This window comes from Trichoplusia ni, chromosome 16 (genome assembly GCF_003590095.1).
Source record: "Trichoplusia ni isolate ovarian cell line Hi5 chromosome 16, tn1, whole genome shotgun sequence".
NCBI classification, from domain to species: domain Eukaryota; kingdom Metazoa; phylum Arthropoda; class Insecta; order Lepidoptera; family Noctuidae; genus Trichoplusia; species Trichoplusia ni.
The window spans coordinates 5,291,150-5,312,427 of NC_039493.1; the positions used below are offsets into that span (position 1 = coordinate 5,291,150).

General features: G+C 34.2%; 2 protein-coding genes across 2 annotated transcripts in view; both read left to right on the forward strand.

The window, feature by feature from the left end:
• LOC113502090 overlaps positions 1 to 4,533 on the forward strand; it is a 7,140-nt gene extending 2,607 nt beyond the window's left edge. The window contains exon 3 of the mRNA XM_026883470.1: positions 4,220 to 4,533. Within this exon, the coding sequence (XP_026739271.1) occupies positions 4,220 to 4,533 (314 nt within the window). The remainder of the gene's footprint in view (positions 1 to 4,219) is intronic.
• Positions 4,534 to 16,728: 12,195 nt separating this feature from the next.
• LOC113501926 lies at positions 16,729 to 21,230 on the forward strand. Its single transcript, XM_026883239.1, has 2 exons — positions 16,729 to 16,877; positions 20,393 to 21,230. The coding sequence occupies exons 1-2, from the start codon at positions 16,763 to 16,765 to the stop codon at positions 20,710 to 20,712; spliced, it is 435 nt and encodes a 144-aa protein (XP_026739040.1). The 5' UTR covers positions 16,729 to 16,762; the 3' UTR covers positions 20,713 to 21,230.
• Positions 21,231 to 21,278: the final 48 nt, after the last annotated feature.

The following is a 21,278-nucleotide window of genomic DNA, read 5'->3' on the forward strand; positions in this document are numbered from 1 at the left end:
TTAAAATGAAAATCACGGCGTTTCGCAATGAACGGAATGAGCTCGAAATAAGGTAAAATTGAATAAAAATCTAGGTGCTGTGCAGTCCGACTAGTGATGGGATTGTGAGTGTATGTGATGTGGGATTCTTAAGTATAGGATACGCGTATTTCACAATGAATCATACAGGTAATGCGCGAAAGGTCCGTATTTCACCTATTCGTTGTCACGGATTTAAACTTTTTAACTAATGGTGATGAGGACTGCGATAAAACTTAATTAAAAAATGCTATGGTTGCCGAACATAATGCCGATTTCTGAAAGAAATCATAATCACGAAACTTAACGATCTTTTCCAATTCCAAATGAACCACGTTTAATTGACAGCTCAAATAACCCAGTTCCAAGATTCAACGTAATATAATTACGAGTAACTATATCGAACTTTCAGTTAATATTGAAAGAATCCCGGGTCCCGAGCCCGCGTTTCTTCCCCATCACTGGCTGGGCTTACATAATTTATGCTCTTTATTAGCCCCGCTAGTTGTAATATCGCTTCGCTTAGCGTTCAACTCGCGTTATAAATGCAGTGCATTTTGAAATTGTTGTTTTGACTCTTTGCCGCTGACTTAACTGTTATCGACATATTCATTGCTGATTTCGATTAACCGACACTGTGTCATTGAAATACTGGAAAAATTACCAGAGTGTTATGGACAGACTTTTAAATCTCGATCAGATTAAAACTATCATTGTTTCACTACGTCTCTGAAATTATCGTTGTTTCGTAGGAAACGACTCGGTAACAGAGTTACTTCAGAAAAGTACGTAATATTTGTTTCATCTGTACTAATATATAAAGCTGAAGAGTTTGTTTGAACGCGCTAATCTCAGGAACTACTGGTCCAAATTGAAAAAATCTTTTTGTGTTGAATAGACCATTCATCGAGGAAGGCTTTAGGCTATAAACCATCACGCTGCGACTAATAGAAGATACAATGGAAAATGTAAAAAAAAACAGGGCAGGTATAAATCATAACTTATATCTTCTACCGACGGGGACGAAGTCGCGGGCAACAGCTAGTGTAAGTAATAAATAAGTTGTTTATAAAGGACCAAGAAAATTATTATCATCACGTGTTTCATAAGTAGGTAATTCCATTAACGACGTAAAACAAATTCTATCAAGGATCTTAAATGTAACACTTGTTGAGGGGTTGCGAGCATCAGATAACGCTGGCTCTAATGACCATACTTAATCTAAGCTTAATGGACATTTGAAGAAGTCTCAGCGTTTTGCTGACGCAACAACTAATTAAACGTAATTTAATTTCATAGAAACTGTTATCTAGTACCGGGAGCAGGTAGGAGAATCTGGTAGATGGTGGAATGTTTTTGTTTTGATAATACTGTTAGGACATAAAATGTAGGAGATATCTGTCTGTAAGAAAAAAAATATTTTGAATTGAAAATGTGAATGTTTGGACCACGATTTATTAAAAAAACACCATTTTTATATTCGTTTGGTCTTGAAGAAGGATTAATTTTAAGTTTCATAAAATAATGTTTAAATTTTCTAATTTAAAGTAATTAATTTTATTAATGTTTATACAACTCAAAACTATAGATAGAATGTTTAAAAACTAGTTTTTTTTATCTTTTGAAGAAGTTTTATTTTTGCAACCTTAATATCTACATTAGGATCCTAGAAAGGTTTTAAAATCGGAATCTTTTAGTTTCACTGAAAGGGTTTCATTTTTAAGCTTAACTGATTAGATAAACTGTAGGTAATCTTCTTAATGTGGGATAAAATATATTCTTATATGATATAGCAACAGGTAGCTCTATCATAGTAAACTCATGTCTGAGACGCTGAACAGAAAGTATATCAACAGAAAATATTACGTTATGAATAAATTAATCTTACGGGACAGTATTCAATCACGTCAATGACAGATACCTACATTGTTCCTCCCACATAAAATGTTGTACGCATGCGCGACCACTTGACAATAAGAAGCCGTGTAATATATTCCGCACGCACCGTACAAATGCTAATGCCAGTGAAATTTTTTGAAACAAGCATAAAAATTTAAATACAAGCAAAACATATGGAACGCGAAAGTTATACAAAAGAACATAATAATTATTTCCTCACATGTAAATTAGTCACAGAAAGGAAAACTCGACACAGTTTCCTTTAACTCGTGGAAACAATGAACAAACTTTCTTCAAGAAAAGAATTTACGGATGCCTCAAACCCAACCGATACTTATTTATTAACGGGAACGCGGACCGCACAGTTCGCTGGCCGGGAAAACTCCGAAATATTCTTCTAAATCTTCACAAAGTTTTAACTTATTGCCGCACACTTTAATAAAAGTTTGCGATATTTATTGTTCTGTACTACAATAAATTTGAATTTAAAAAGTAACTGTCACTGTCAAAAAGCGCGGGAGCACAGATTATAACACATTTTATCAGACAGATAACAGATATTTATACAATGTTGAGGAAAGTTTTCGTTATTTTAACGGTATTAGTGTGTTGTTATTGTTTGGAAAATAATGAACAATTACCGGAGGAAGCGAGGGCGAAGAAAAGAAAAGGTCCTCTGAGGATTTTGGGTGAGTAGTTTATTTAATTGGAGTGGTGTTTATACAAGCGAAAAAATCAAAGAGATCTTTTGTAGTCCAATGGAACGAGACTTATGATATTGTTCAATGAAATATAAAATGGAGACGTAAATCTAATTTCCTTTCACAGTCAGTATCTTTGAAATTTGGGTCAATTGCTTTTGTAAATAGCCTAGTGGTCTGACAATCGTTAGGAGCAATAATATTTTCTATATCGTCCGAGTCCAGACCTTTTTGTTCAGATACTTGAGGTTTTTTTATCTAGAATAAGTATATTCCGCTTTAATGATCAAGGGTTGTGTCTAAAAATATGTTGATAAATCTCTTATCCAATACTTATTAATGGTAGAAATGATTACATTCCACATTAATACCATTTCGGCCTGCCCCTTAATGAAAACTAACTGCGCTTGGTTTGATATTATGTCTCCTCAATACAATTTATCGATGTGCCGTTTCCGGAATCTCAGGATGTTGACAAAGGAAATTGGATTCTGTATTGTTTGCAGTAAGACTTAAACTTGATAGATATGTAGCTGTTATTTCCCATTGATTTTTATTAGTGAAACGTATTGGACAGTATGTAATTTTGTTGAAGTAATTGAGTGATGTCTTACTTTAGTTATTTTGTTTGTTGTTATTGAATTATAGGCAAAGTAATGCTAAAGTAAAGTATATTTGGAACAAGAAGATATACTATTATTGTTAGTTGATTTATTATTCTATCAGAACAAACAATCACTTTGACTATTAACACAAAAATATTTGAGCCTGAATGTTCGCGCCTTAAATTTCTTAAGTTCCCAGTTATTTTTAACATCTAGTCTTTAATCTAAGTTCTCACACTCCATTTTAGTTCTTTCAGTGACCTAATTAAATAAAACTATTAAAGCAATTTGTGGCGCACCGAAGATTTACTTAGTCTAGACAATTTAATTAAGAGCTAATTTATTTACATTGTTAAGCGAGCCTAAGATTTATTTCCCGTGGGAAGAAAGATAGGAGTTTTTATAAAAGGAACGCTAGGCATGGTCGCAATATAACCTTATTCCGTATTTGTAAGAAAGTAGGTGATTGGAATTTAATTTAAGAAACGTACAAATTATAAATTTATAATTCACTTATTTGTTTTCATATAAAGATAAAGCGTGTCCCATTGATAACACCGTATCTCATGTGAACGTTACTTTAAACAGATAATTTCAAAGTTCTTTAGTTTAACAGTTTCTATTAATCCAATAGGATTTTTTTTATTAATTAAGACATTACTTGTTATTCAATCAACTGTGACTATATTAATCCACATCCACAAACACGAGCATTGCCAAACGATGCCATAACGTATAAGCCTTCGGTTTAGGCAACCTATCCGACAAAATGGTATAAACAACCAAACACCACATCCCATCACCCATTCTTACAAGTGAATAGCTTACGAGTAATGACACTTATTTATCTCGTCTGGTGAACACTAGATAATTTTTCTAAAGTCTTTACTTAATCAAGAAAATGAAGTAGAGTTTAGGAGAGCAACTACTGCAGCATAACTTATCATACATTTGTAATTAGTACAGAAGATAAAAACATATTTCTTCTTGTTTCAGCAATCGTGGCTCTCGCAGTTCTATCAAAACTGGCTGTCGTGAAAGTCGCCTCATTCTTCTTCCTCGTCGCGTTCTTCCAAAAGCTGTTCTACGTCGGAGGCCTTCTCCTCAACTACTACCTGAAGAACCAGGGTCCCTCCGGCCCTCCATCCGCTCCCAACATGATGTACGGACCTCCTTCAGACTACAACACCGTCGGGTACAGTTACGAACCTCCCGAAGAGCCTTTCCCGGGCCCCGAAGCTTTACCCAGCATCAGCATTGCAGACTTCAGTAACGGGTTCAATTGGCTGCTTAGCAAGAATCAGTCGTAAGGGATATGGAAGATAAGCGTTAGGCAATTATACCCCTTTTACTTCACCATGTAGGTGCCATAGCATACCAAAAGTAAATTATTTGCCATAGTAAATTGTACTTAATTGTGTACGTTGGATTGAGTACAAAATAGCATGTATGACTACCTAGAGCAATTCCGAAAATGTGTCTATATAATGTAAACTTAATTAGAATTAACACTACTTTTTAAGATTATTTATTAAATTATTTTTTTCGAAATATATTTTAATTTATTTATTCACACACTGCATAGAATTAGTTTAAATTCTGCTTACTCCACTCAAGCAAAGTTATGCTAGATTCTCAACGGGATGGTTGCACATTTTCCTGGCGGACTCATAAAACATATTTAAACTAAAAGCTCCATTCCCATGCTGTATATTAGTTAGAATACTAACTAAATTTAAAGCTAACGAGAGTTTAACCCAATTGTCCTGAAAGTTAAGTTACACCAGCATTATTAAAGTTTTAAGACTGAGTTTGGCTATTTCCTACGCACTGAGGATCATGAGTTTGTGTTACCTACTTTAATTAAATATCGACTGTGACTTTCTACTACAGAAACAAGAGCTCATCTATTTATAGATTTCAGAAATACGACAAATGTGGCCACTGCTATCCGTGCAGTCTTAAACCTTCTATTGTTACACTACATATTTGATTGCTCGGCTGTGAATGCGTTGACTCAATAAATAGTTGATAGCTTTAAAAGTACACTTAGTGCTTATGACACAGCTGTGACACGGAGTTAGAGTTAGGCTCATCGAACTATGTGTTAACGACTTCCGAGCTGGTGCTTAATATCTATTGTGTAATTTTGTATAAACATCCACGGATAAGTTTGGTTTGGAATAGAACCTTGTCGGTGTCATTTGCTGTGTTGGATTGGAAGGGAGGTAGACATAGTAGCTATGTATATTGTGTAAACTTTTGTTTGCCAGGTTTGATTTTTTATTTTGAAAAAAATCTAGATATCTTTAAATTATGTTGGCATGCCAACGCGATAAGCTGAATACAAGAAAACAATGAAAATGTACCGATCAAAACAATCACAGGTGCGAATATTTTTTAATATCATTAACAAACATATCTACCCAATAAACACGAATAACGCAAAGACAAGCTTCTTTCCTCCCAAATTACATTTTAACAAATATCCGAACAATAAACGGGAACAATTCCCGAAGTTTATTTCTCAAAGAGTATTGCGGGTACCCTCAATAGATTTAAAGTTTCAAGATGGCGGCAACTTGGAGAATTTGAACATTCTCGTTCCCAACAAGCAGTTATCGGAATAAGCACTTAAAGTTTTATTGAACAGGGGACCTACCTACACCTCTAATAATAAGATTTTTGCTTTTGTGAAAGCGTGACGGTACTCTGCAGGGTGTAGAGCGACGTCCCTCTCACACAGCGGTGACTGTCTTATATTTGGAGGTGTTGTTCTGCCCCACGTACCACGAAAGTGCCTCATTCCTATTGCATGTCTAGTACTCGATAAGGGTTGCTTTTGCTTTATTATTAAGGGGGTTGATATGTTTTCGATTCATTTATTTTTCATTTATTTATTTATTTATTTATTTATTTAATTATCACACTAATCTACCATTACAGGTTACTTAACCTAATGCGGTAGCTAGGACTAAACAAAGGTCTAAGTATTTATGTGAACTAGGGTTTCAAAGATTGAATTATTATGCACATAGTTGCAGGTCTAAATTCCAGCAACTGTTTTAATATGTAATTTTCTTATAATTCTGATATGCATAGGCAATAAGTTAGCCTGATAAACATGCCCATCATTGCTCCTCCTGGAATTGCTTGTTGCTTCATCCACTTTTCTCCTAGATATGAAATCCTTACTATTTACGATTCCCATGTTTCAAATTTCTGTCTTTCATTTGTCTACGATTCATTGTCTTCTGCAAGTAATGGTCAGTTACCAGTTTAGTTTCAAGATTCTAATGTCAAGGAGATTGATTCATGCCCTCAATATATTATTTTACTAACTTGCTATTCAAATACCTGTTTTGTGTAAGCTTAAGAAGCAAATTAATCATTGAAGCTCTCAACTTTCATTAAGCACTTGGGAATCGAACTAAAACAATCCAATAAGTCTGCCAAGGATATTCCAAAAAAGTATCGGCTACTTATTTTTTTTTGTGGCGTAATTAAATAATAGTGATAGATCTTAACTAACAATATATTAAGTTAAAATCTATCAATAGTTCACTTTACTAAATTTCCATTCCACGTCCCTTAATTCTAAGTAATATGCCTAATACCATCACTTTATAGCAAAACTTCGATACATCGGCCGCGTTCGATGACGGCCACTGGTATTATATGCTCAGACAATGTGCTTTTACTGTTATGATCTTCTAATACTGGCTTGTATATTTTAGTAGAACAATTAAAACTATATCAATTGTGTTGGGAATAGTCAGGATAGAGACATTGGTATTATTGTCTTCTTCACGTAATTAGCTTGATTGGTGATCAAATTGTTAAGATCTTTAGTTTGCAATCCCCTATCTTTCTGTGATGGAAAAGTGTTCAAATTGTTTCCAATATTGGAAACATTGTTTTCAAATGAGTTCATATTCTATATTAAATCATCATAATTCTATATTAAAAAAAATACAAACCTCATTCATTTCAAGCATTTAATATTTTATCCATTTCATCAGGTTTAACCACAGAACAACACACCACAACCACAACCACAAGTTACAAAACAATTTTAATCAAACTCGTCACAGAGAGACCAGCGAGCCATCAAATTAATATGCACATACATTTTCATAAGCACTACGTACATGGCCTACTGTTGACATAGGAAAGGTGGTCACAGAAACTTGTGAGACAGTATATCAACTTAATATCAAACAAGTTTATAAGGTAATGTCAAAGATCTTTGAAGGTGAAACTGGTCTAAAGTGAAGTTGAAAAAAGAGGTTGATGGAATCTTGAGTCAGAATTTTCAATGGAAAAACTTGTTAAAAATTTCGATATTTATTTGTTTTAATAAAAGGAAAACCCGTTTTGTGCACCTGTATTTCAAACATACTCGTATGTAGCTTGCCACTTACCGCGAAATTGGGGTTGGCTTTCATAAGTGGTGCAATAATATAATTTAATATACAGATGAGCTCCAGAAATGTAAAATTCCTTTTTATGGGCCTTCGTTTAAAAGTGTAAGGTAGAGAACGATAAGGAAATCTCTGGTGATCACTGGACAAGTGCAATAATTCGCGTATTGTTTAGGACTTCTTTCTATATTATCCATTTTACCTATCAACGCTCCAAACCTTTTTCTTCTCATCGCCTCCCTGAACTTGTGCCCCTTCACTTTAATCCAATATTTTAGCAAAGTACCATAAAAAGAGAATATCTGTCTTAGTTTGCTATTTAATTAACTACTGTGGGGACACCACTGTGAAGATCCGCCGTGTTTTTACATCATTAGCCGCCGCCAGGTGGCGCTGCTAGAAAAACTGCACTGTCGTGGTTTGCATACGCTGCGGTGACCATGGTTAGGTGACGGTTATTTATATAGAAAGAACTTAAAAGTCTTGTTTTCTTTTAATATCAGCCAGTCGAGTACACTGCAAAAAAATCTCCCAAGGTAAGTGTGTGGCTTTTAACAACAACAAAGATTGAGTATTTTTTTTAACCTGGTCTCTGCATTTTTCCATATTTATGACTGCTTCACAGGACTGAGTTTTAGTATTGAGCACTGAGTATAGTATAAGGAGCAAAACGTGTTTTCAATTTGGAATTCATTGACCAATAGTAAAAATTACAAGAATTACTAACATGTACTTTACCATTTTTTCCTAGCCTGTGGTTCTTTTTAATTTATTTTAAGATTTTCCTTCAGTTGAATAGGGAAAATCCGAATTACATGAGCAACGTGGTATTCTTCGTAGTAGTACAAATGGCTCGATAAATTAACCGTCTACCGAGTGTTTTACCGAGAACCGGTAAGCAAAACAAAGCTGCTACTTAAGATGGAAACATTCAGGAGGCTTTGTTAGGCGGCAATGCTATCATCACAAACACTTCGGGTTTTAGAAGAAAATCTACAAATAATGGACTTAAAGCTAATTTTCATTTTAAATAACAAGATCCCACAAACGAAGTATGTGCGAAAAGTTTTATTGGACTTTATACCGAATTTAAGACTGCACTATAATAAAAAAAGGTAAATGATATAAAGTAGGCTTTGAGGAAAAACAAATTAAGAATTAAATTTATTTGTAAATGTGATTTCGTCATATAATTGTGGTATTTACAAAATAAAGCCCCAGTTTCCAGTCGTCTGATCTTGAAACGGATCTTCCCGTGTATTTTCATCTCAACCAAGACTATAGATTTTTAAACTTCTTAGAAGCCCAGTTAAGTTCTTAACTCGAGGTTTACTTAGTAATTGAACTAGTTGTTATAGTAGTTAACTTGCAAGATAAATGATCTTCCTAAGATTAATTTCGATTCGATGAAGTTTGCAGAAACAAGAGAGACTATAACGAAACACTAACAGTATTCTCATTTAATTATAACTAGGGACCTCACGAAAATATTTTAAATAGACTAAAAGTAGGGCCTATTATTTCATCATCATCAACTTTTATTGAACCGGCCAGTGTTGTAAGTATAGGGGTTTTTTAAGAGAGTGTCCTATTTTAACAGTGCAGTTAGCTAAAGCCGGCGTGGCGCAGACTTTGACAACTTTTGCCACAGTCGCTCAGAGCACGCGCGAATGATTCCGGCTTAGGATATAGAAGGGGCCCGGGACGCTTTTATTCGGCGAGAGAGATATACCTTTCACCCCGGATGAAAGAGGCTTTAACTGCTTCACCGGACAATCGGTTGTTACGCTACGTTCAAGAGAAATTTGATTTTAGGTTCAAGCTAAGACTGCAAACTCCGCTCAAATTGGTTCATGTCAATTTATTTTTAAATGAAGAATTTATTTTATAAAAATTGCATCAAAAACAAATCTTATCTACGAATAATAAAGTTCGATTTCCAAAATCTCCAATACAAAATATTCTCTTGTCAATACGAGTGTGTTCATATTTGCTGTACCTGAGATCGTGTCTCCTCGAGATTCACTTCCCGCCCCTTCTTGGCTCACGTTTTTCATAAAATGAACCCAATTACATTCCACTCCACCGATCTCGAGAGACCGCGGGAATTTTAAGAAAACCTGCTATTATTTTAAAAGGTTCCGTACACATTTTTGAAGTTTAACTTACGGTTTTCAGTTTGATTTGCCTGTTTCTGCCTCTCTGCTCGCGTAGATGTAGTAAGTGACGCATGATATATCATATAACGTCATATATAGTCTCTATTTAGGGGTACTTAATTGCAAGTTTCAATAAAATAATTTGCGTCTGAATTTATTACATGACATATTCTTACTTGGTTTCCTAAGGGTCAGAGAGGTTTCTAATTCGTTAGACAAATTGCATCGTGCTATTATTTCACTATGTTTCAATGATGAATGGACTTGCTTTAATTATACTCGTCAATGTAACTGCTATTTAAACTATCCATGTCTTTAACATAATCATCAACTGAACAAGTAAAAAGTACTGGCTAACAAACTCAAGATTTTCTCAAAACAATATCTTGCAAAGACAGTGCTAGAGTGTCGACAAACTTTAGTTTATAGTTTCATTTAGTGTGATCCTAATAGACAGAAAACTGAGATTATTATTACAATCATTAAAACATATTTATTTCTAAAGTTGAATCTGTAATCAGGCAATATTATCATAACGTTTCGTATAAAGTGTGCCGACGCAACCCCGCTCGCGACCAAAAATGCTCAACTTAGCCAAGAATTCGTGATCAAAAAGTTTTAATTATAAATTTCGGGAATTCCACCAAAAACCAATGTTACTGTTAAAATATATTATCAAAAGTTAATCTCATATCCTGAAGGAAAGTTTTTATTGTAACTTTCGCCCGTTACAGTATTAAGCCCGGATTCCGGACTTTTAATATAAAGGTTCTGAACTTTTTACTGTTCATAGTTAAATAATTTTAGTCTTTTAGAACATTGGGGACTCGCCAAACGATTCAGTAGAAAAATCAATTAAGCTGGGATTTAAAGGTCGATTGAATATCTCAAATGAGGTGATTATTAAAAGTTCGGAGTTTGTTCGATGCACTTATTATTTGAAGTTATCCTGTTAGCGTCGCTGGTGCGGGCAAAAGCTTAATTTCGTTAAAGTAAAGAGAGATGATTTTTAACTTGGGCAAATTCAGGATTCGAATTCTGCCCCATATAAATTAATCCCAAATATTTTTGACCGGAACCGTCCCGTGTCTTTGTCCGAGTTTACATAGAGATGTTGAGAGTTTACTCAGATTTCAGCTAGCCAATTTCATACGTGTTTATAACTTCTACAAATAATAGACTAACACACCAAACTAAATTCACGGCAGCAAAGTTAACAAAGGGGCAACCACTGCGGGGTTCAGAACATGGACCAAAGTTACGTGGTTACGGTAGTCATCGGCCTGTTCTATAAGCTCTAAAACCAGGAGTAAAACCGTTGTTAAAGGGAGACGGCGCTATGTGCAGTCTAGTATGCTGTCTCGCTTCTATGATGATAACAGTCCTGCTTCAGGACCTCATAGTAAGAGCACCGGTCAGTTATAACTGGTGTCACTATATGTTTTAGATTTTTTGTGTCCCGAATAAACCTTTGTTCTGTTCTGTCAATTGAAACTGGAAAAAGCTAGTCCGACGAACATCGGAACGTCGTTATTTTTGTATGTAGTTTGAGGGTTTTCTATAGACTTTTTTTGAAATGTCGAATATGTCGTTCTGATAGTTTTTCACTCCCTAATGATGCATATGGCCGTGGGTTTCCCAATTCTATATGGAATTGCCAACTTTCTGGTCCTTTTTCGGTTTTCATTTTACTTCCCCAGTAATTCCTCTTGAAAACAGTTCAGAATAAACCTCTTTGTTTCAGTGTTTTCAGTAACAATAGGGTCACATTTAACAGGTGATGTTTCATTTAGTTTGTGGCTCAACTTTGTGTTAGTTTAAATATTCACTAGTCTAGACAAACTACTGTTGTTCATTTGTTTACAATAGAGTCTAATTAGTTTTTGTGGCTTGAATGCTGGAGCTGAGAACACATCTGGATCTGTTAAAATGTATTTGTTGAAATAAAGTAGAAGCAATACAGTGAGGACGATTTACTTAAATGGTTTGTATATCTGGAATATCAATTGTGTGTTTGCAATTAAACACCTTCAGATAGGAAATTTCGACTCTAGTCTCTCCAATAAAGTGATCAAACGAAGCTCACCGCCCAAGGATTTTGACTGAATGTTTCAATAAGTTTGGACTTGTAACGAATCCCTTCGATGTCCTGCAGCCTTATCTTCACGGACTCGGTAAATAAAATACTTAAATTTAAGGACATTTTTATTCAGCAGTAAATCTCCTCGAAACCTCTAGGGCTGTCACTTAAACCCGGAATCTAATAATATTGGCGATCGGTTTCCCAGCAGATGTCCACCATGACAGATTGTAGGGTTAGCCGACCTCATCCATCTTATTTCATATTATACAAATAATATATTTTCGTTTCAACCCTCGCTTGAGATCGGGGTTGAATCCGGATAGATGTCCCAAAACGTGTGTCGGATCAGAACGTTAAGGGTGTGCTCAACGGTTGGCTTTTCGGGTTCTTTCTGTTTATTGATTCGGAAACTCTGTCGTTTTGAAAAAAAAAATCCAACTGTATCTATATCACTAATGTATTCGACATTAATTTTTTTTTTGTCATTAAGCAGTTAAGTTGGGTAAATTTTGAAAAGAAAATGCGATTTCTTTTGTTTTTTATTTGCCTCATTTACTCTTTTCGTTTTAATAAAAGCATTCCTACAGACAACACGTGCACCAAAAAATATTGTACAGTTCGTAATATTAAAGCGAGACTTCACATAAACCGCTGAGCCATGCAAAGATAGCCTGTAGGTACCCTGGGGAAGAATATATTTCCATCCCGGAACAAAACAGACACAGCAAACTTAAAGAGTTAATTTTATTTCTGCATAGTTGCGATTTAATGACCCGCTCAATAATTTTTAAGAAAATGCTCGACTCAGCAATGTTTTTGTCTACCCCTGAAATACACAGTGTTTATAAAAACAATATTGTGGTACCTATTAAGAAAAGTGTAAAATTTACTACTGCAGCATAAGGTTCGCTGAGGTTAACATGAATAGCGAAAACTAGATTAAATAACCATATGCCATAAAATAGAGCCCGTACGATGCACTTTCGTTTTACCTGTCAAAAGGTTAAATATTAGATCGATACCGTTGTGAAGTAGGTACAACTTCTTGAACCAATCGCTCTGTAACAAGTAAACTTATAAGAAGTGGCATCTATAAAATTAAAAAAAAAATTATAGATGATGAGCTTGACACCGAGAGAATTATTTTCCGCAAAATCCGACTTCGAAGACTTACTTAGTTTAAAGTTACGACTTTAAAAGTCACCAACTTGGTCCTGAGTTGGCCAGCAAAATTGGAAATTACTGACTTAATAAATTGCCGTAGTTTTTAATCATGAGATAAGGATGTGGTTGAATATTGTGATTTATTAACAAACAAGTACACTAAAAAGTTTAATAGTCACCGTTGAAAATATAAGCCTAGTGCGGGGATTTATTGTATTAAATGTGCTCCTTTCATGCGTGTTTAATTTACACCATCGCAAGGTTTTAAGTAGTCTTTAAACATTCATTCTTCAAGAGCTCAAGACGAAAATATAGTATCTTTAAGAATTATGAATGTTTGTGTAAAATCACAGCCTGTTCTAAAACTTCTGATATAAGAATCGTAGAAAAAAGCCAAATAAACGAACACATATTCGCGTCATGTTTTATAGCAGTTCGCGTAACGATTCTGCCGCGTCATCGCATTACAGACGCGATTCTAAAGGGATTGCGGTGAACCAGCGCCGCCTGCAACAATACTCGCGCTCTATGAGAGAGCTTTGTTACATTTCGTTGCTTTGCGGTCTTCAATGCAGTTATCTGGGTTAAAGGCTGTTGTTATGTAACGGGGACATGAGGTATTCAAATCTATAGGATCTGTGTGCTTGTGGAAATAGTTCATGCTTCAATTGAAAACTTGATTTGACTTAATAAGACGTAATTCAATGTTTTTGGAGAAATACAAGAATTCAGAAGAAATACAGGAGTCTTTGCCCAGTATTGGAGAAAAAGAGTTTCTAAATAGAGTGTTTGGCTCAATCTGTCTGAAAAGAAAAAAAACCTTAGCCACATTTTTTTTTAAATTTGTATCACAGACTAGACATATTTTTTTATAAAAACCCTATTGTGTCTGTTTGCACGGCAGCATTCAATAAAAATAAACAAAAAAAACTTACGTACTATTGTAACGCGGCAGTATTTAAGCAATATATAACTAGACGACTAGAAATGCCCTAAAATTTAGCTCGCGTGCTGACGTCACGTCCAATATGGTCGCAGCATTAATACTGTTAATCACCGCGCCAACTAGTTCGACAATCGTCAAAATGAAACACGCGTTATGCTCTCACTAACATTGTGATAGGGATGTGATACTGTAATATCGATATTAAGATTATATGTTTCATGGTCGATGTTATTATTTAAGTAACAGGCAGAGTACAATGGCAAAGTTGTCACACTGTAACACATTGCTAGTAGAAAAAAAAATGTTCTATTGATGGACAAGGAAATTTCTTTAAAGAAATGATAGGAAACTAAAAAGTTAGTTAGTTATACTAAAAAATTGTAATTGTGTATTGTTGCATACTAATGAAGTTAACACTTTATTTTCGTTATTTCTAAATATCGATAGACAACGGCACGTCACTATCTCATATCGTTAGACTCATAAACGCGAACGGCTCATTATTTTCATATTTAACGATGATTGCACGCGTATGGAGCAATTTCAAAATATTACTATCATTCTAAATTAGGGTAAATGTTGAAAAACTTTTGGATTTAAACTGAGTTCCAAATTGAAGTCTTTGGAACGGTGCCGTAATTGAGATGGGATGGTGTTATACCAGATATGAGTGCTCAACGTTCACCATGATATCTTAAAGGAGGATTGTTGCTTAAGTGAAAACGAGACGCAGATACGTCCACAGTAGTGCACCGTCCTGCTTGCACAATGACATAGTCTTCAATTCAGCTGGGTCTAGTACAGATCTTAGTTATCTCCAATCTTTAATAAGAGTTTTCTTCACATGATAGTTATATTCGCTGAATGTTCATGCACTTATAGGTTACTTCCTTACTGCAAGCTGGTCTAAATTGTTTAATCAAGTAGCTGATTATGTTTTCTAGTTAAATTCTAATGAATGATGGCTCTGATTTTGTTGTTTTTAGATATTAAAGTCTGCTCTATCACTGACAAATGTGCTCAACATGCAAAACTTTGTTTAGCATTTAATAAATTGGTTGTGTGGTTAAAACAAATGAATGGGAAATGTAAATATCTGCGTTTATTTACAAATGCGTGTCGTTTTTAACTATTGTAGTGTTGCATTTGATCAGGCGTCGGAGACTGAAATGAAAAAAATCATAAGATGATTTAGCTTAAATATTATTTTGACTAACTTTTAACATAATGTAGAATAATCTTTTATGACAGTATTTTATTCAATGAATGCTATGGTGGCCTTCTGGTTCTATGAATAGATTCGTTTTCTAGACATTGTATTTTTTTAAGGTAAAGGTACTCTATTGATAAACAGCTAAGGGAAAATCTTGCAAATAGTGGTATCTGGGTTCACGCGCAGTAAACAATATTAAATCAATATAGGACGAGGCCTTTGCTAGCAGCAGGCCATTTGCAGATCGGTGTTATATTGGCAGATTTGCTTTACACAATGCATATATTTATTATTGGATTATACTAGTACAAGTGATGTTACACATAATATTTGTTCAGCTTGAGTAATTGGAAATTTCTCTGAAACATGACGTTTCAACTTAGTGTTGAATGAGGTTTAAATGTATTAGGAGAGGGAACAATAAAGTTGATTGGTTTAGGACCAATTGTACAAAGGATTAATAATATTTATCTAACGGATAATATTGATGTTTGTTTATAGTTTCTATTGAAAATCTATCAGCTACATTTGGTTGGTTAAAAGTTTTACGATGGTTGGAAATTGGTGTAGTGAAGTAAAATGATACCAGAACACTAATTTAGAAATGTCGAGGTCCATTTATTTTTCATGAAATATTTTGTCTTAACCATATAATTAATTATTACGATTAAGATCCATTGAGACTTGGTCAGAGTTTGAAATGTATTAATATTGTAAACTCGATTACCTAAGGTATGAAATAAGAATTTGGAAGTCATTCGACAGTTTATATTTCTTTATCAATACAAACAATTCAAGATAAACATTCAAGTTTTCCACATATTCTTTTAAAAGTATGCACTACGAGTTGTGGAAGTAGGTATTTTTTTGATTTTCAACATGAATAAGTGAACACTAAAAACAAAAAATACACTATCACAATAATATCAAATAGAATTCGCTATTGAAGTTGTTTCCACAACAATGGCTGATTGATCGGACAACAAGCAATCATATTAAGCTTTATGTTTGCAAACGCGATTTTTAAAACATAATCCCCGTGAAAACTTAAAATTCAATTCCGATTTTCAGAAAAAAATACATAAAAAATTCGGTTCAAACTCATGAAATGCAAGAAACGTCTTATTGTACAATACAGAAAAAAGTGAAGAAATGTTGTCATACAAAACAAACATTACCTCATAGAAAACTCTCGCTTCATGTAACATGAAAATAAGCGCTAATGTATAATAATGATTGTAAGTACACTTTCACACGCCGGGTTTATTTGAGCCCGCGTTTAACACTTAAGTATGGAGGTGAACACTTCAGGTGACATATCATTTTAAAGTCCGACATACTCCCGAGCTGAAGGTTCTTAAAAAAAGTTAACCAAAAAGAACAAAAAGTATATTTTAAATAAAGAATCAATAAAAAATAATATAGAAATTGGCGTGTTAAAAAAAAAACCGTTGCAAGAATTCGAAAATAGAATAATAAAGTCGTTATTTATTTCAAAAAGTTCCTTTTAAATATAAATGTTTGTGTGAATTCCTTTTCGAAACGCAACCATGAAGAGTTTAGTAATTATTTTAATGGTTAGTTTCTCGCTGTGTGCGGCATCGGACCCCAGTGAAAAGAAGTATGAAGTGGAAGCAAGGGGCAAAGCAAAGTACGCGTTATTAAGTGAGTATTTTATTTTATTCAGAAAACCATAATTTATTTTCTAGGAAGTTACGTTTTACGAGTGTTTGCAACTTAGGCTTAAATGCAGACCTGTATAACTATAGGTGTAATTAATGTTAGTGCAAACTTCTAAGACTCTACCTACTAATTTAGTGTTGTTCTTGGCCCCGTTGTATCGCATTTATGAGGTTTCCACAATTACTTACCAAAAATGTTTTAGTAAAACACAATAAAAAGAAGAATCAATATAATGTTATTTGACTTCTCGATGACTCAAAACTTTTAAAAACTCTACATCAATAGTTAGTGTAGTTAAGGAATCGGAAAATTGGTAAAATTTACTATTACTGTATGACAACGATTACTCTCGTTTTTCAATAAATTTTTAGAATATCTTTGTTTTTTGTTTTAATTGTCAGATGGTTAAAATCATTTTTCATAATAATGATAAAAAACTATTATATACTTATCATTAAATACTGAATTAGTAAAAGCTGTTGGGTGTCATGACACGAGCAAACAAATATTTAGTGAAGTCATACACTTTGTTTTTTTTAAAACCTTTCCAAGCCGGCTAGCTGCAATTAATATCCTACAATTTAAAGAAAACTGTCGAACAATTATAACTACATATACATATCTTCCAATTTCTTGTTATAATCCAAAATATAGAGCAATAGTAATCCCATATGCATGTCTCTGAATAGTGTTTCATAAATTGATAGCAACATGTGCAGGAGCTGCGCAAACTCCATAAGATACTAGATTGAATTCGTCTTGTGAGGGTCTAGCACCAATTACGTTGACCTACGTTATACGTGTGTTCTTACGAGATGGGATGCGTGTGTTCAAAGCGCACGTGTCCACGAATATTGGACGGAGCATAAGGAACGGTACACACGTAAGCTATGTCTAGGTGTTTGTTAGCTTGTGTATGGTTTCTGAGATGCTTTTGTGTTCTCTGCTTCAAAGTGAGAATGTTGTTCTCAGACATCTTATGGTGTAAAAGTAATATCTAGAAGAGCATAAATAAGATTACTACTGCAAGGATTGCTTGATAAACTCTCTTCACCTACTTTGGTAAAATTGAATTTCAAAGCACGAAATCTGGGATGTATGATAGTGGTTTCAGTGGAACTACGTCATCACAAGTATCAGGAAGGAATAAGTACTAATACAAATGTTACGATGTTTTTAATGTAATTATATCAACTGTTACTGACATGAATGATTCTACGAACGGTTCTAACCCGTCTAAATCAAGTCCAGACAGCTACTAATTACTCTTTAACTCCCGTTTTTTATTCCTTTTAATATAATTTCTTAACAGCAAATTAAGTGGACGTAAGATTTAAATCTGAATCGGGAACAAATTGGAAAGTTCTTTCGCAGAAACCCTAGACTTTCCATTACTGAAAACATTTTAAGTTGTGTTCCGACCAACCTTGTGTTGCTTCGGGAATTGAGGTCGAGTTTAAAGGAAAATAAGATAACTAAATACGATAAATAAATAAATGCTGTGAAACATTAAGATATAGTAGAGTCTAGTATAAAGAACAAACAAATAAATACAATTTTAATCGAACTTAAAAAGCAGACGCCATATATATACTTAACTAAGTACAAAATGATGACGGTGTGTAGTAGTGTCATAGTGAGGTCTCTACCTATTTAGTGTCAATACCGATGTTACATTTTTTTACTGCATAAAAGATATTACATCAAGTTAAATCTGAGACTGTTTTACAGTTCGTTTCATAATATTTCTTCTTTTTATTATTGTATAGTCGTTCCAAAAATACCAAGTAATCGTCAAAAAGATCAGTCTCCAGTATGAAGTATAACATATGTGCAATAATCTACATTACTACACAGTTTGCAACAATGAATAAAATCTAAAATTTTCTTTGTTGCAGCCAACCTCGCGATCGTAATAGCTGCGAAAGTTGGACTGTACACGCTAATCCTGGCGATAGCCCTCGTGGCGGCCAGCGTGAAGATAGCGCTCATGATGGCCTGGGCCTCCACCATATACAAATATGTCCCCGACCCGTACCGATACAAGTCGGACCATAGACCTTATGACCCTTACAATAAGGTCGGCTATGAAAAACCAGGATATGAAACTTTTGACGCACTTGCTGATCTTATTACAAACCGCAAAGGTCATTGAAAGGAATAGGTGTGTACTAATTTCATATCAAACTAGACGATTATGTCAGTTTCTTTCTTTTTTTAATCAGCTGACGAGTATTCTACTTAATAATATGTTATTCTATAAATTGCTAAACAATCTCGGAACACGTAAAAAGTAATGATGGTATCTTTATGGTATTAGAAATTTAGACGATAACTTGGGAGTACTTTCTCCAATACATCGTTTCAAAATTCATGTATTAACGATCATTAAAATACAGTAAGCCAACCTTTTTAGACATGCAGATTATTATTTATATAGAGAACGGATAAACATTTCGTTTTAGATCTTGAAAATATACGGCAAAAGATCTGAAGTTAGCATGTATGCTTAGGTAAAATGGTAAACACATTTCCTGGACTTTATTATGCTCTTCTTCTTTTGAATATTGGATGAATTTAAGTGCTGCTTGTGATTCCAAAATAAAACTATTGAGATTTAAGCCTGCATTTAGAATTAAGTAGGATAATCTTTGGGAGGAAGTCTTACTAATACTACAAACGCGGGATAAAGGGATGTATGGATGTTTAGTAGTCTTTCACGCGAAAACTTGTGAACGGATTTAGACGAGATTTTTTATATAGATAGGATATAACCTGGATTAGCACACACGATTTGATTTGACACATTTTTTTATTTTTGTTGTGGGAGGTCCCGCGGGCTACAGCTAGTATTGTATTTCCTATTCTTTCTCTTGAGAAGTTGTGCAGTGTCTTGTTATTTAAAATTTATTTGAATTCCAAGGCCTCACTATGAATAAAATGTCTAGCGTGACACAGCGATATACGGCACAAGATTTTAGAATATTGAACGTTTCTATTGAAATGTTTGACGGAAACATAGTTTCGGTAACTGGCATAGCAAAGGAACTTCAGAGAACAGGTTCTGAAACAAGTAAGGTAGGAAGTTGAGGACAAAGGCTGACGAGAAACACAATTTAAGATGCAATAGTAACTTGTATTCAGGTCCCAAATACCTATACAAACGATGGTACGTATGTAGCTGTTGAAGAATGACAACAACATTGGTATCTATATTGTTCAATGTCTCATTGCCGTCTTTTTAAAGTATCGAATGTCAATTAAATAAAAGATTTTAAACCATTTTTCTTCATAGATCAAATAAATGATATAATTCTTGTTGCTTATTAATCACGTTTTAAGTCGCACACCGCTTACTACCAGTATTAACCACTTTTCCATCACTGGTCTGCTCGTAGATATTTCTCAAGGAATAAGCAGAACCCTTATATTGTACATTTTTTTTTGTAATATTTTAGTTTGTACGTAATTAAATTTACTTTTCTCTTTGTCACCAGTGCATTTCTTCTACGTGGTCGCTACGAAACTTTTCGTCCTGAAAATGGTGTACGGCGCATTATTCTACATACTCCTGACGAAAGGATGGCATTTCATACTCTGGTTCATCCACTACTTGAAGAAGAAGAGCCATCATCACCACGAGTACATTGATGATCATTACGAACATGATGATCACGGTCACTATGATCATGGATATGGTGCCTATGACCATCAGCCGTATGTCTACGATAAGGGAGGTTATGGAGGTGGTTACGGAAGCAGTTATAAGAAGAATATTTATGACTCTGATGGATCCTATTCAGTACAAGGACGATGATCTTTGAGTCATAAGCTTTATAAGTCGCTTAAGTACTGCCCAAGTATTATATAATAATAATAGTATTATAGTATTAATTGTACATAATAATTTTAAGTATGTCGATTTGAGTGTGTTGTCAAATATACAGTCATTGCTGGAGACCTCTTCGAAAGTTGGAGTAGCTTTTTTATCGAAACTGATAGAAAACGCAATATTAAGCTTATTTATTAAATAACTTATTTTAAATCTTCCCCATTATAGGAATTTATTGAAGTCTTCTTATCGGAGAAAAATAAAATCTTTCTTGATAATGATGTCCTGACTCATGATATTATAGAAGATCACAGTTTTTCGGTCATTTTAAATCTAGTCGGCTATCATCATTAACTTTCCGTAAATAAAACCGATTTTACGAATAATTATAGTGTGAACTCTTATTTTCACCATAAATACAGGGTTTCTTCAATAAATTTCTATAAGATCGCAATTCCTACACCGTCCTCTTACGAGTGTTCGATGGTGTTATTTATGGGGTGCCTCCCCATATATTATTACATTAATGGCTGTTTCTCTGAGAATTATGG

What these genes read in the sequence shown, in the direction of transcription:
- LOC113501926 (XM_026883239.1), top strand. Translation starts at nt 16,763, where the DNA reads ATGAAGAGTTTAGTAATTATTTTAATGGTTAGTTTCTCGCTGTGTGCG. An exon ending in AGCAAAGTACGCGTTATTAA is followed by an intron (nt 16,878 to 20,392) that starts GTGAGTATTTTA and finishes CTTTGTCACCAG; the next exon opens with TGCATTTCTTCTACGTGGTC.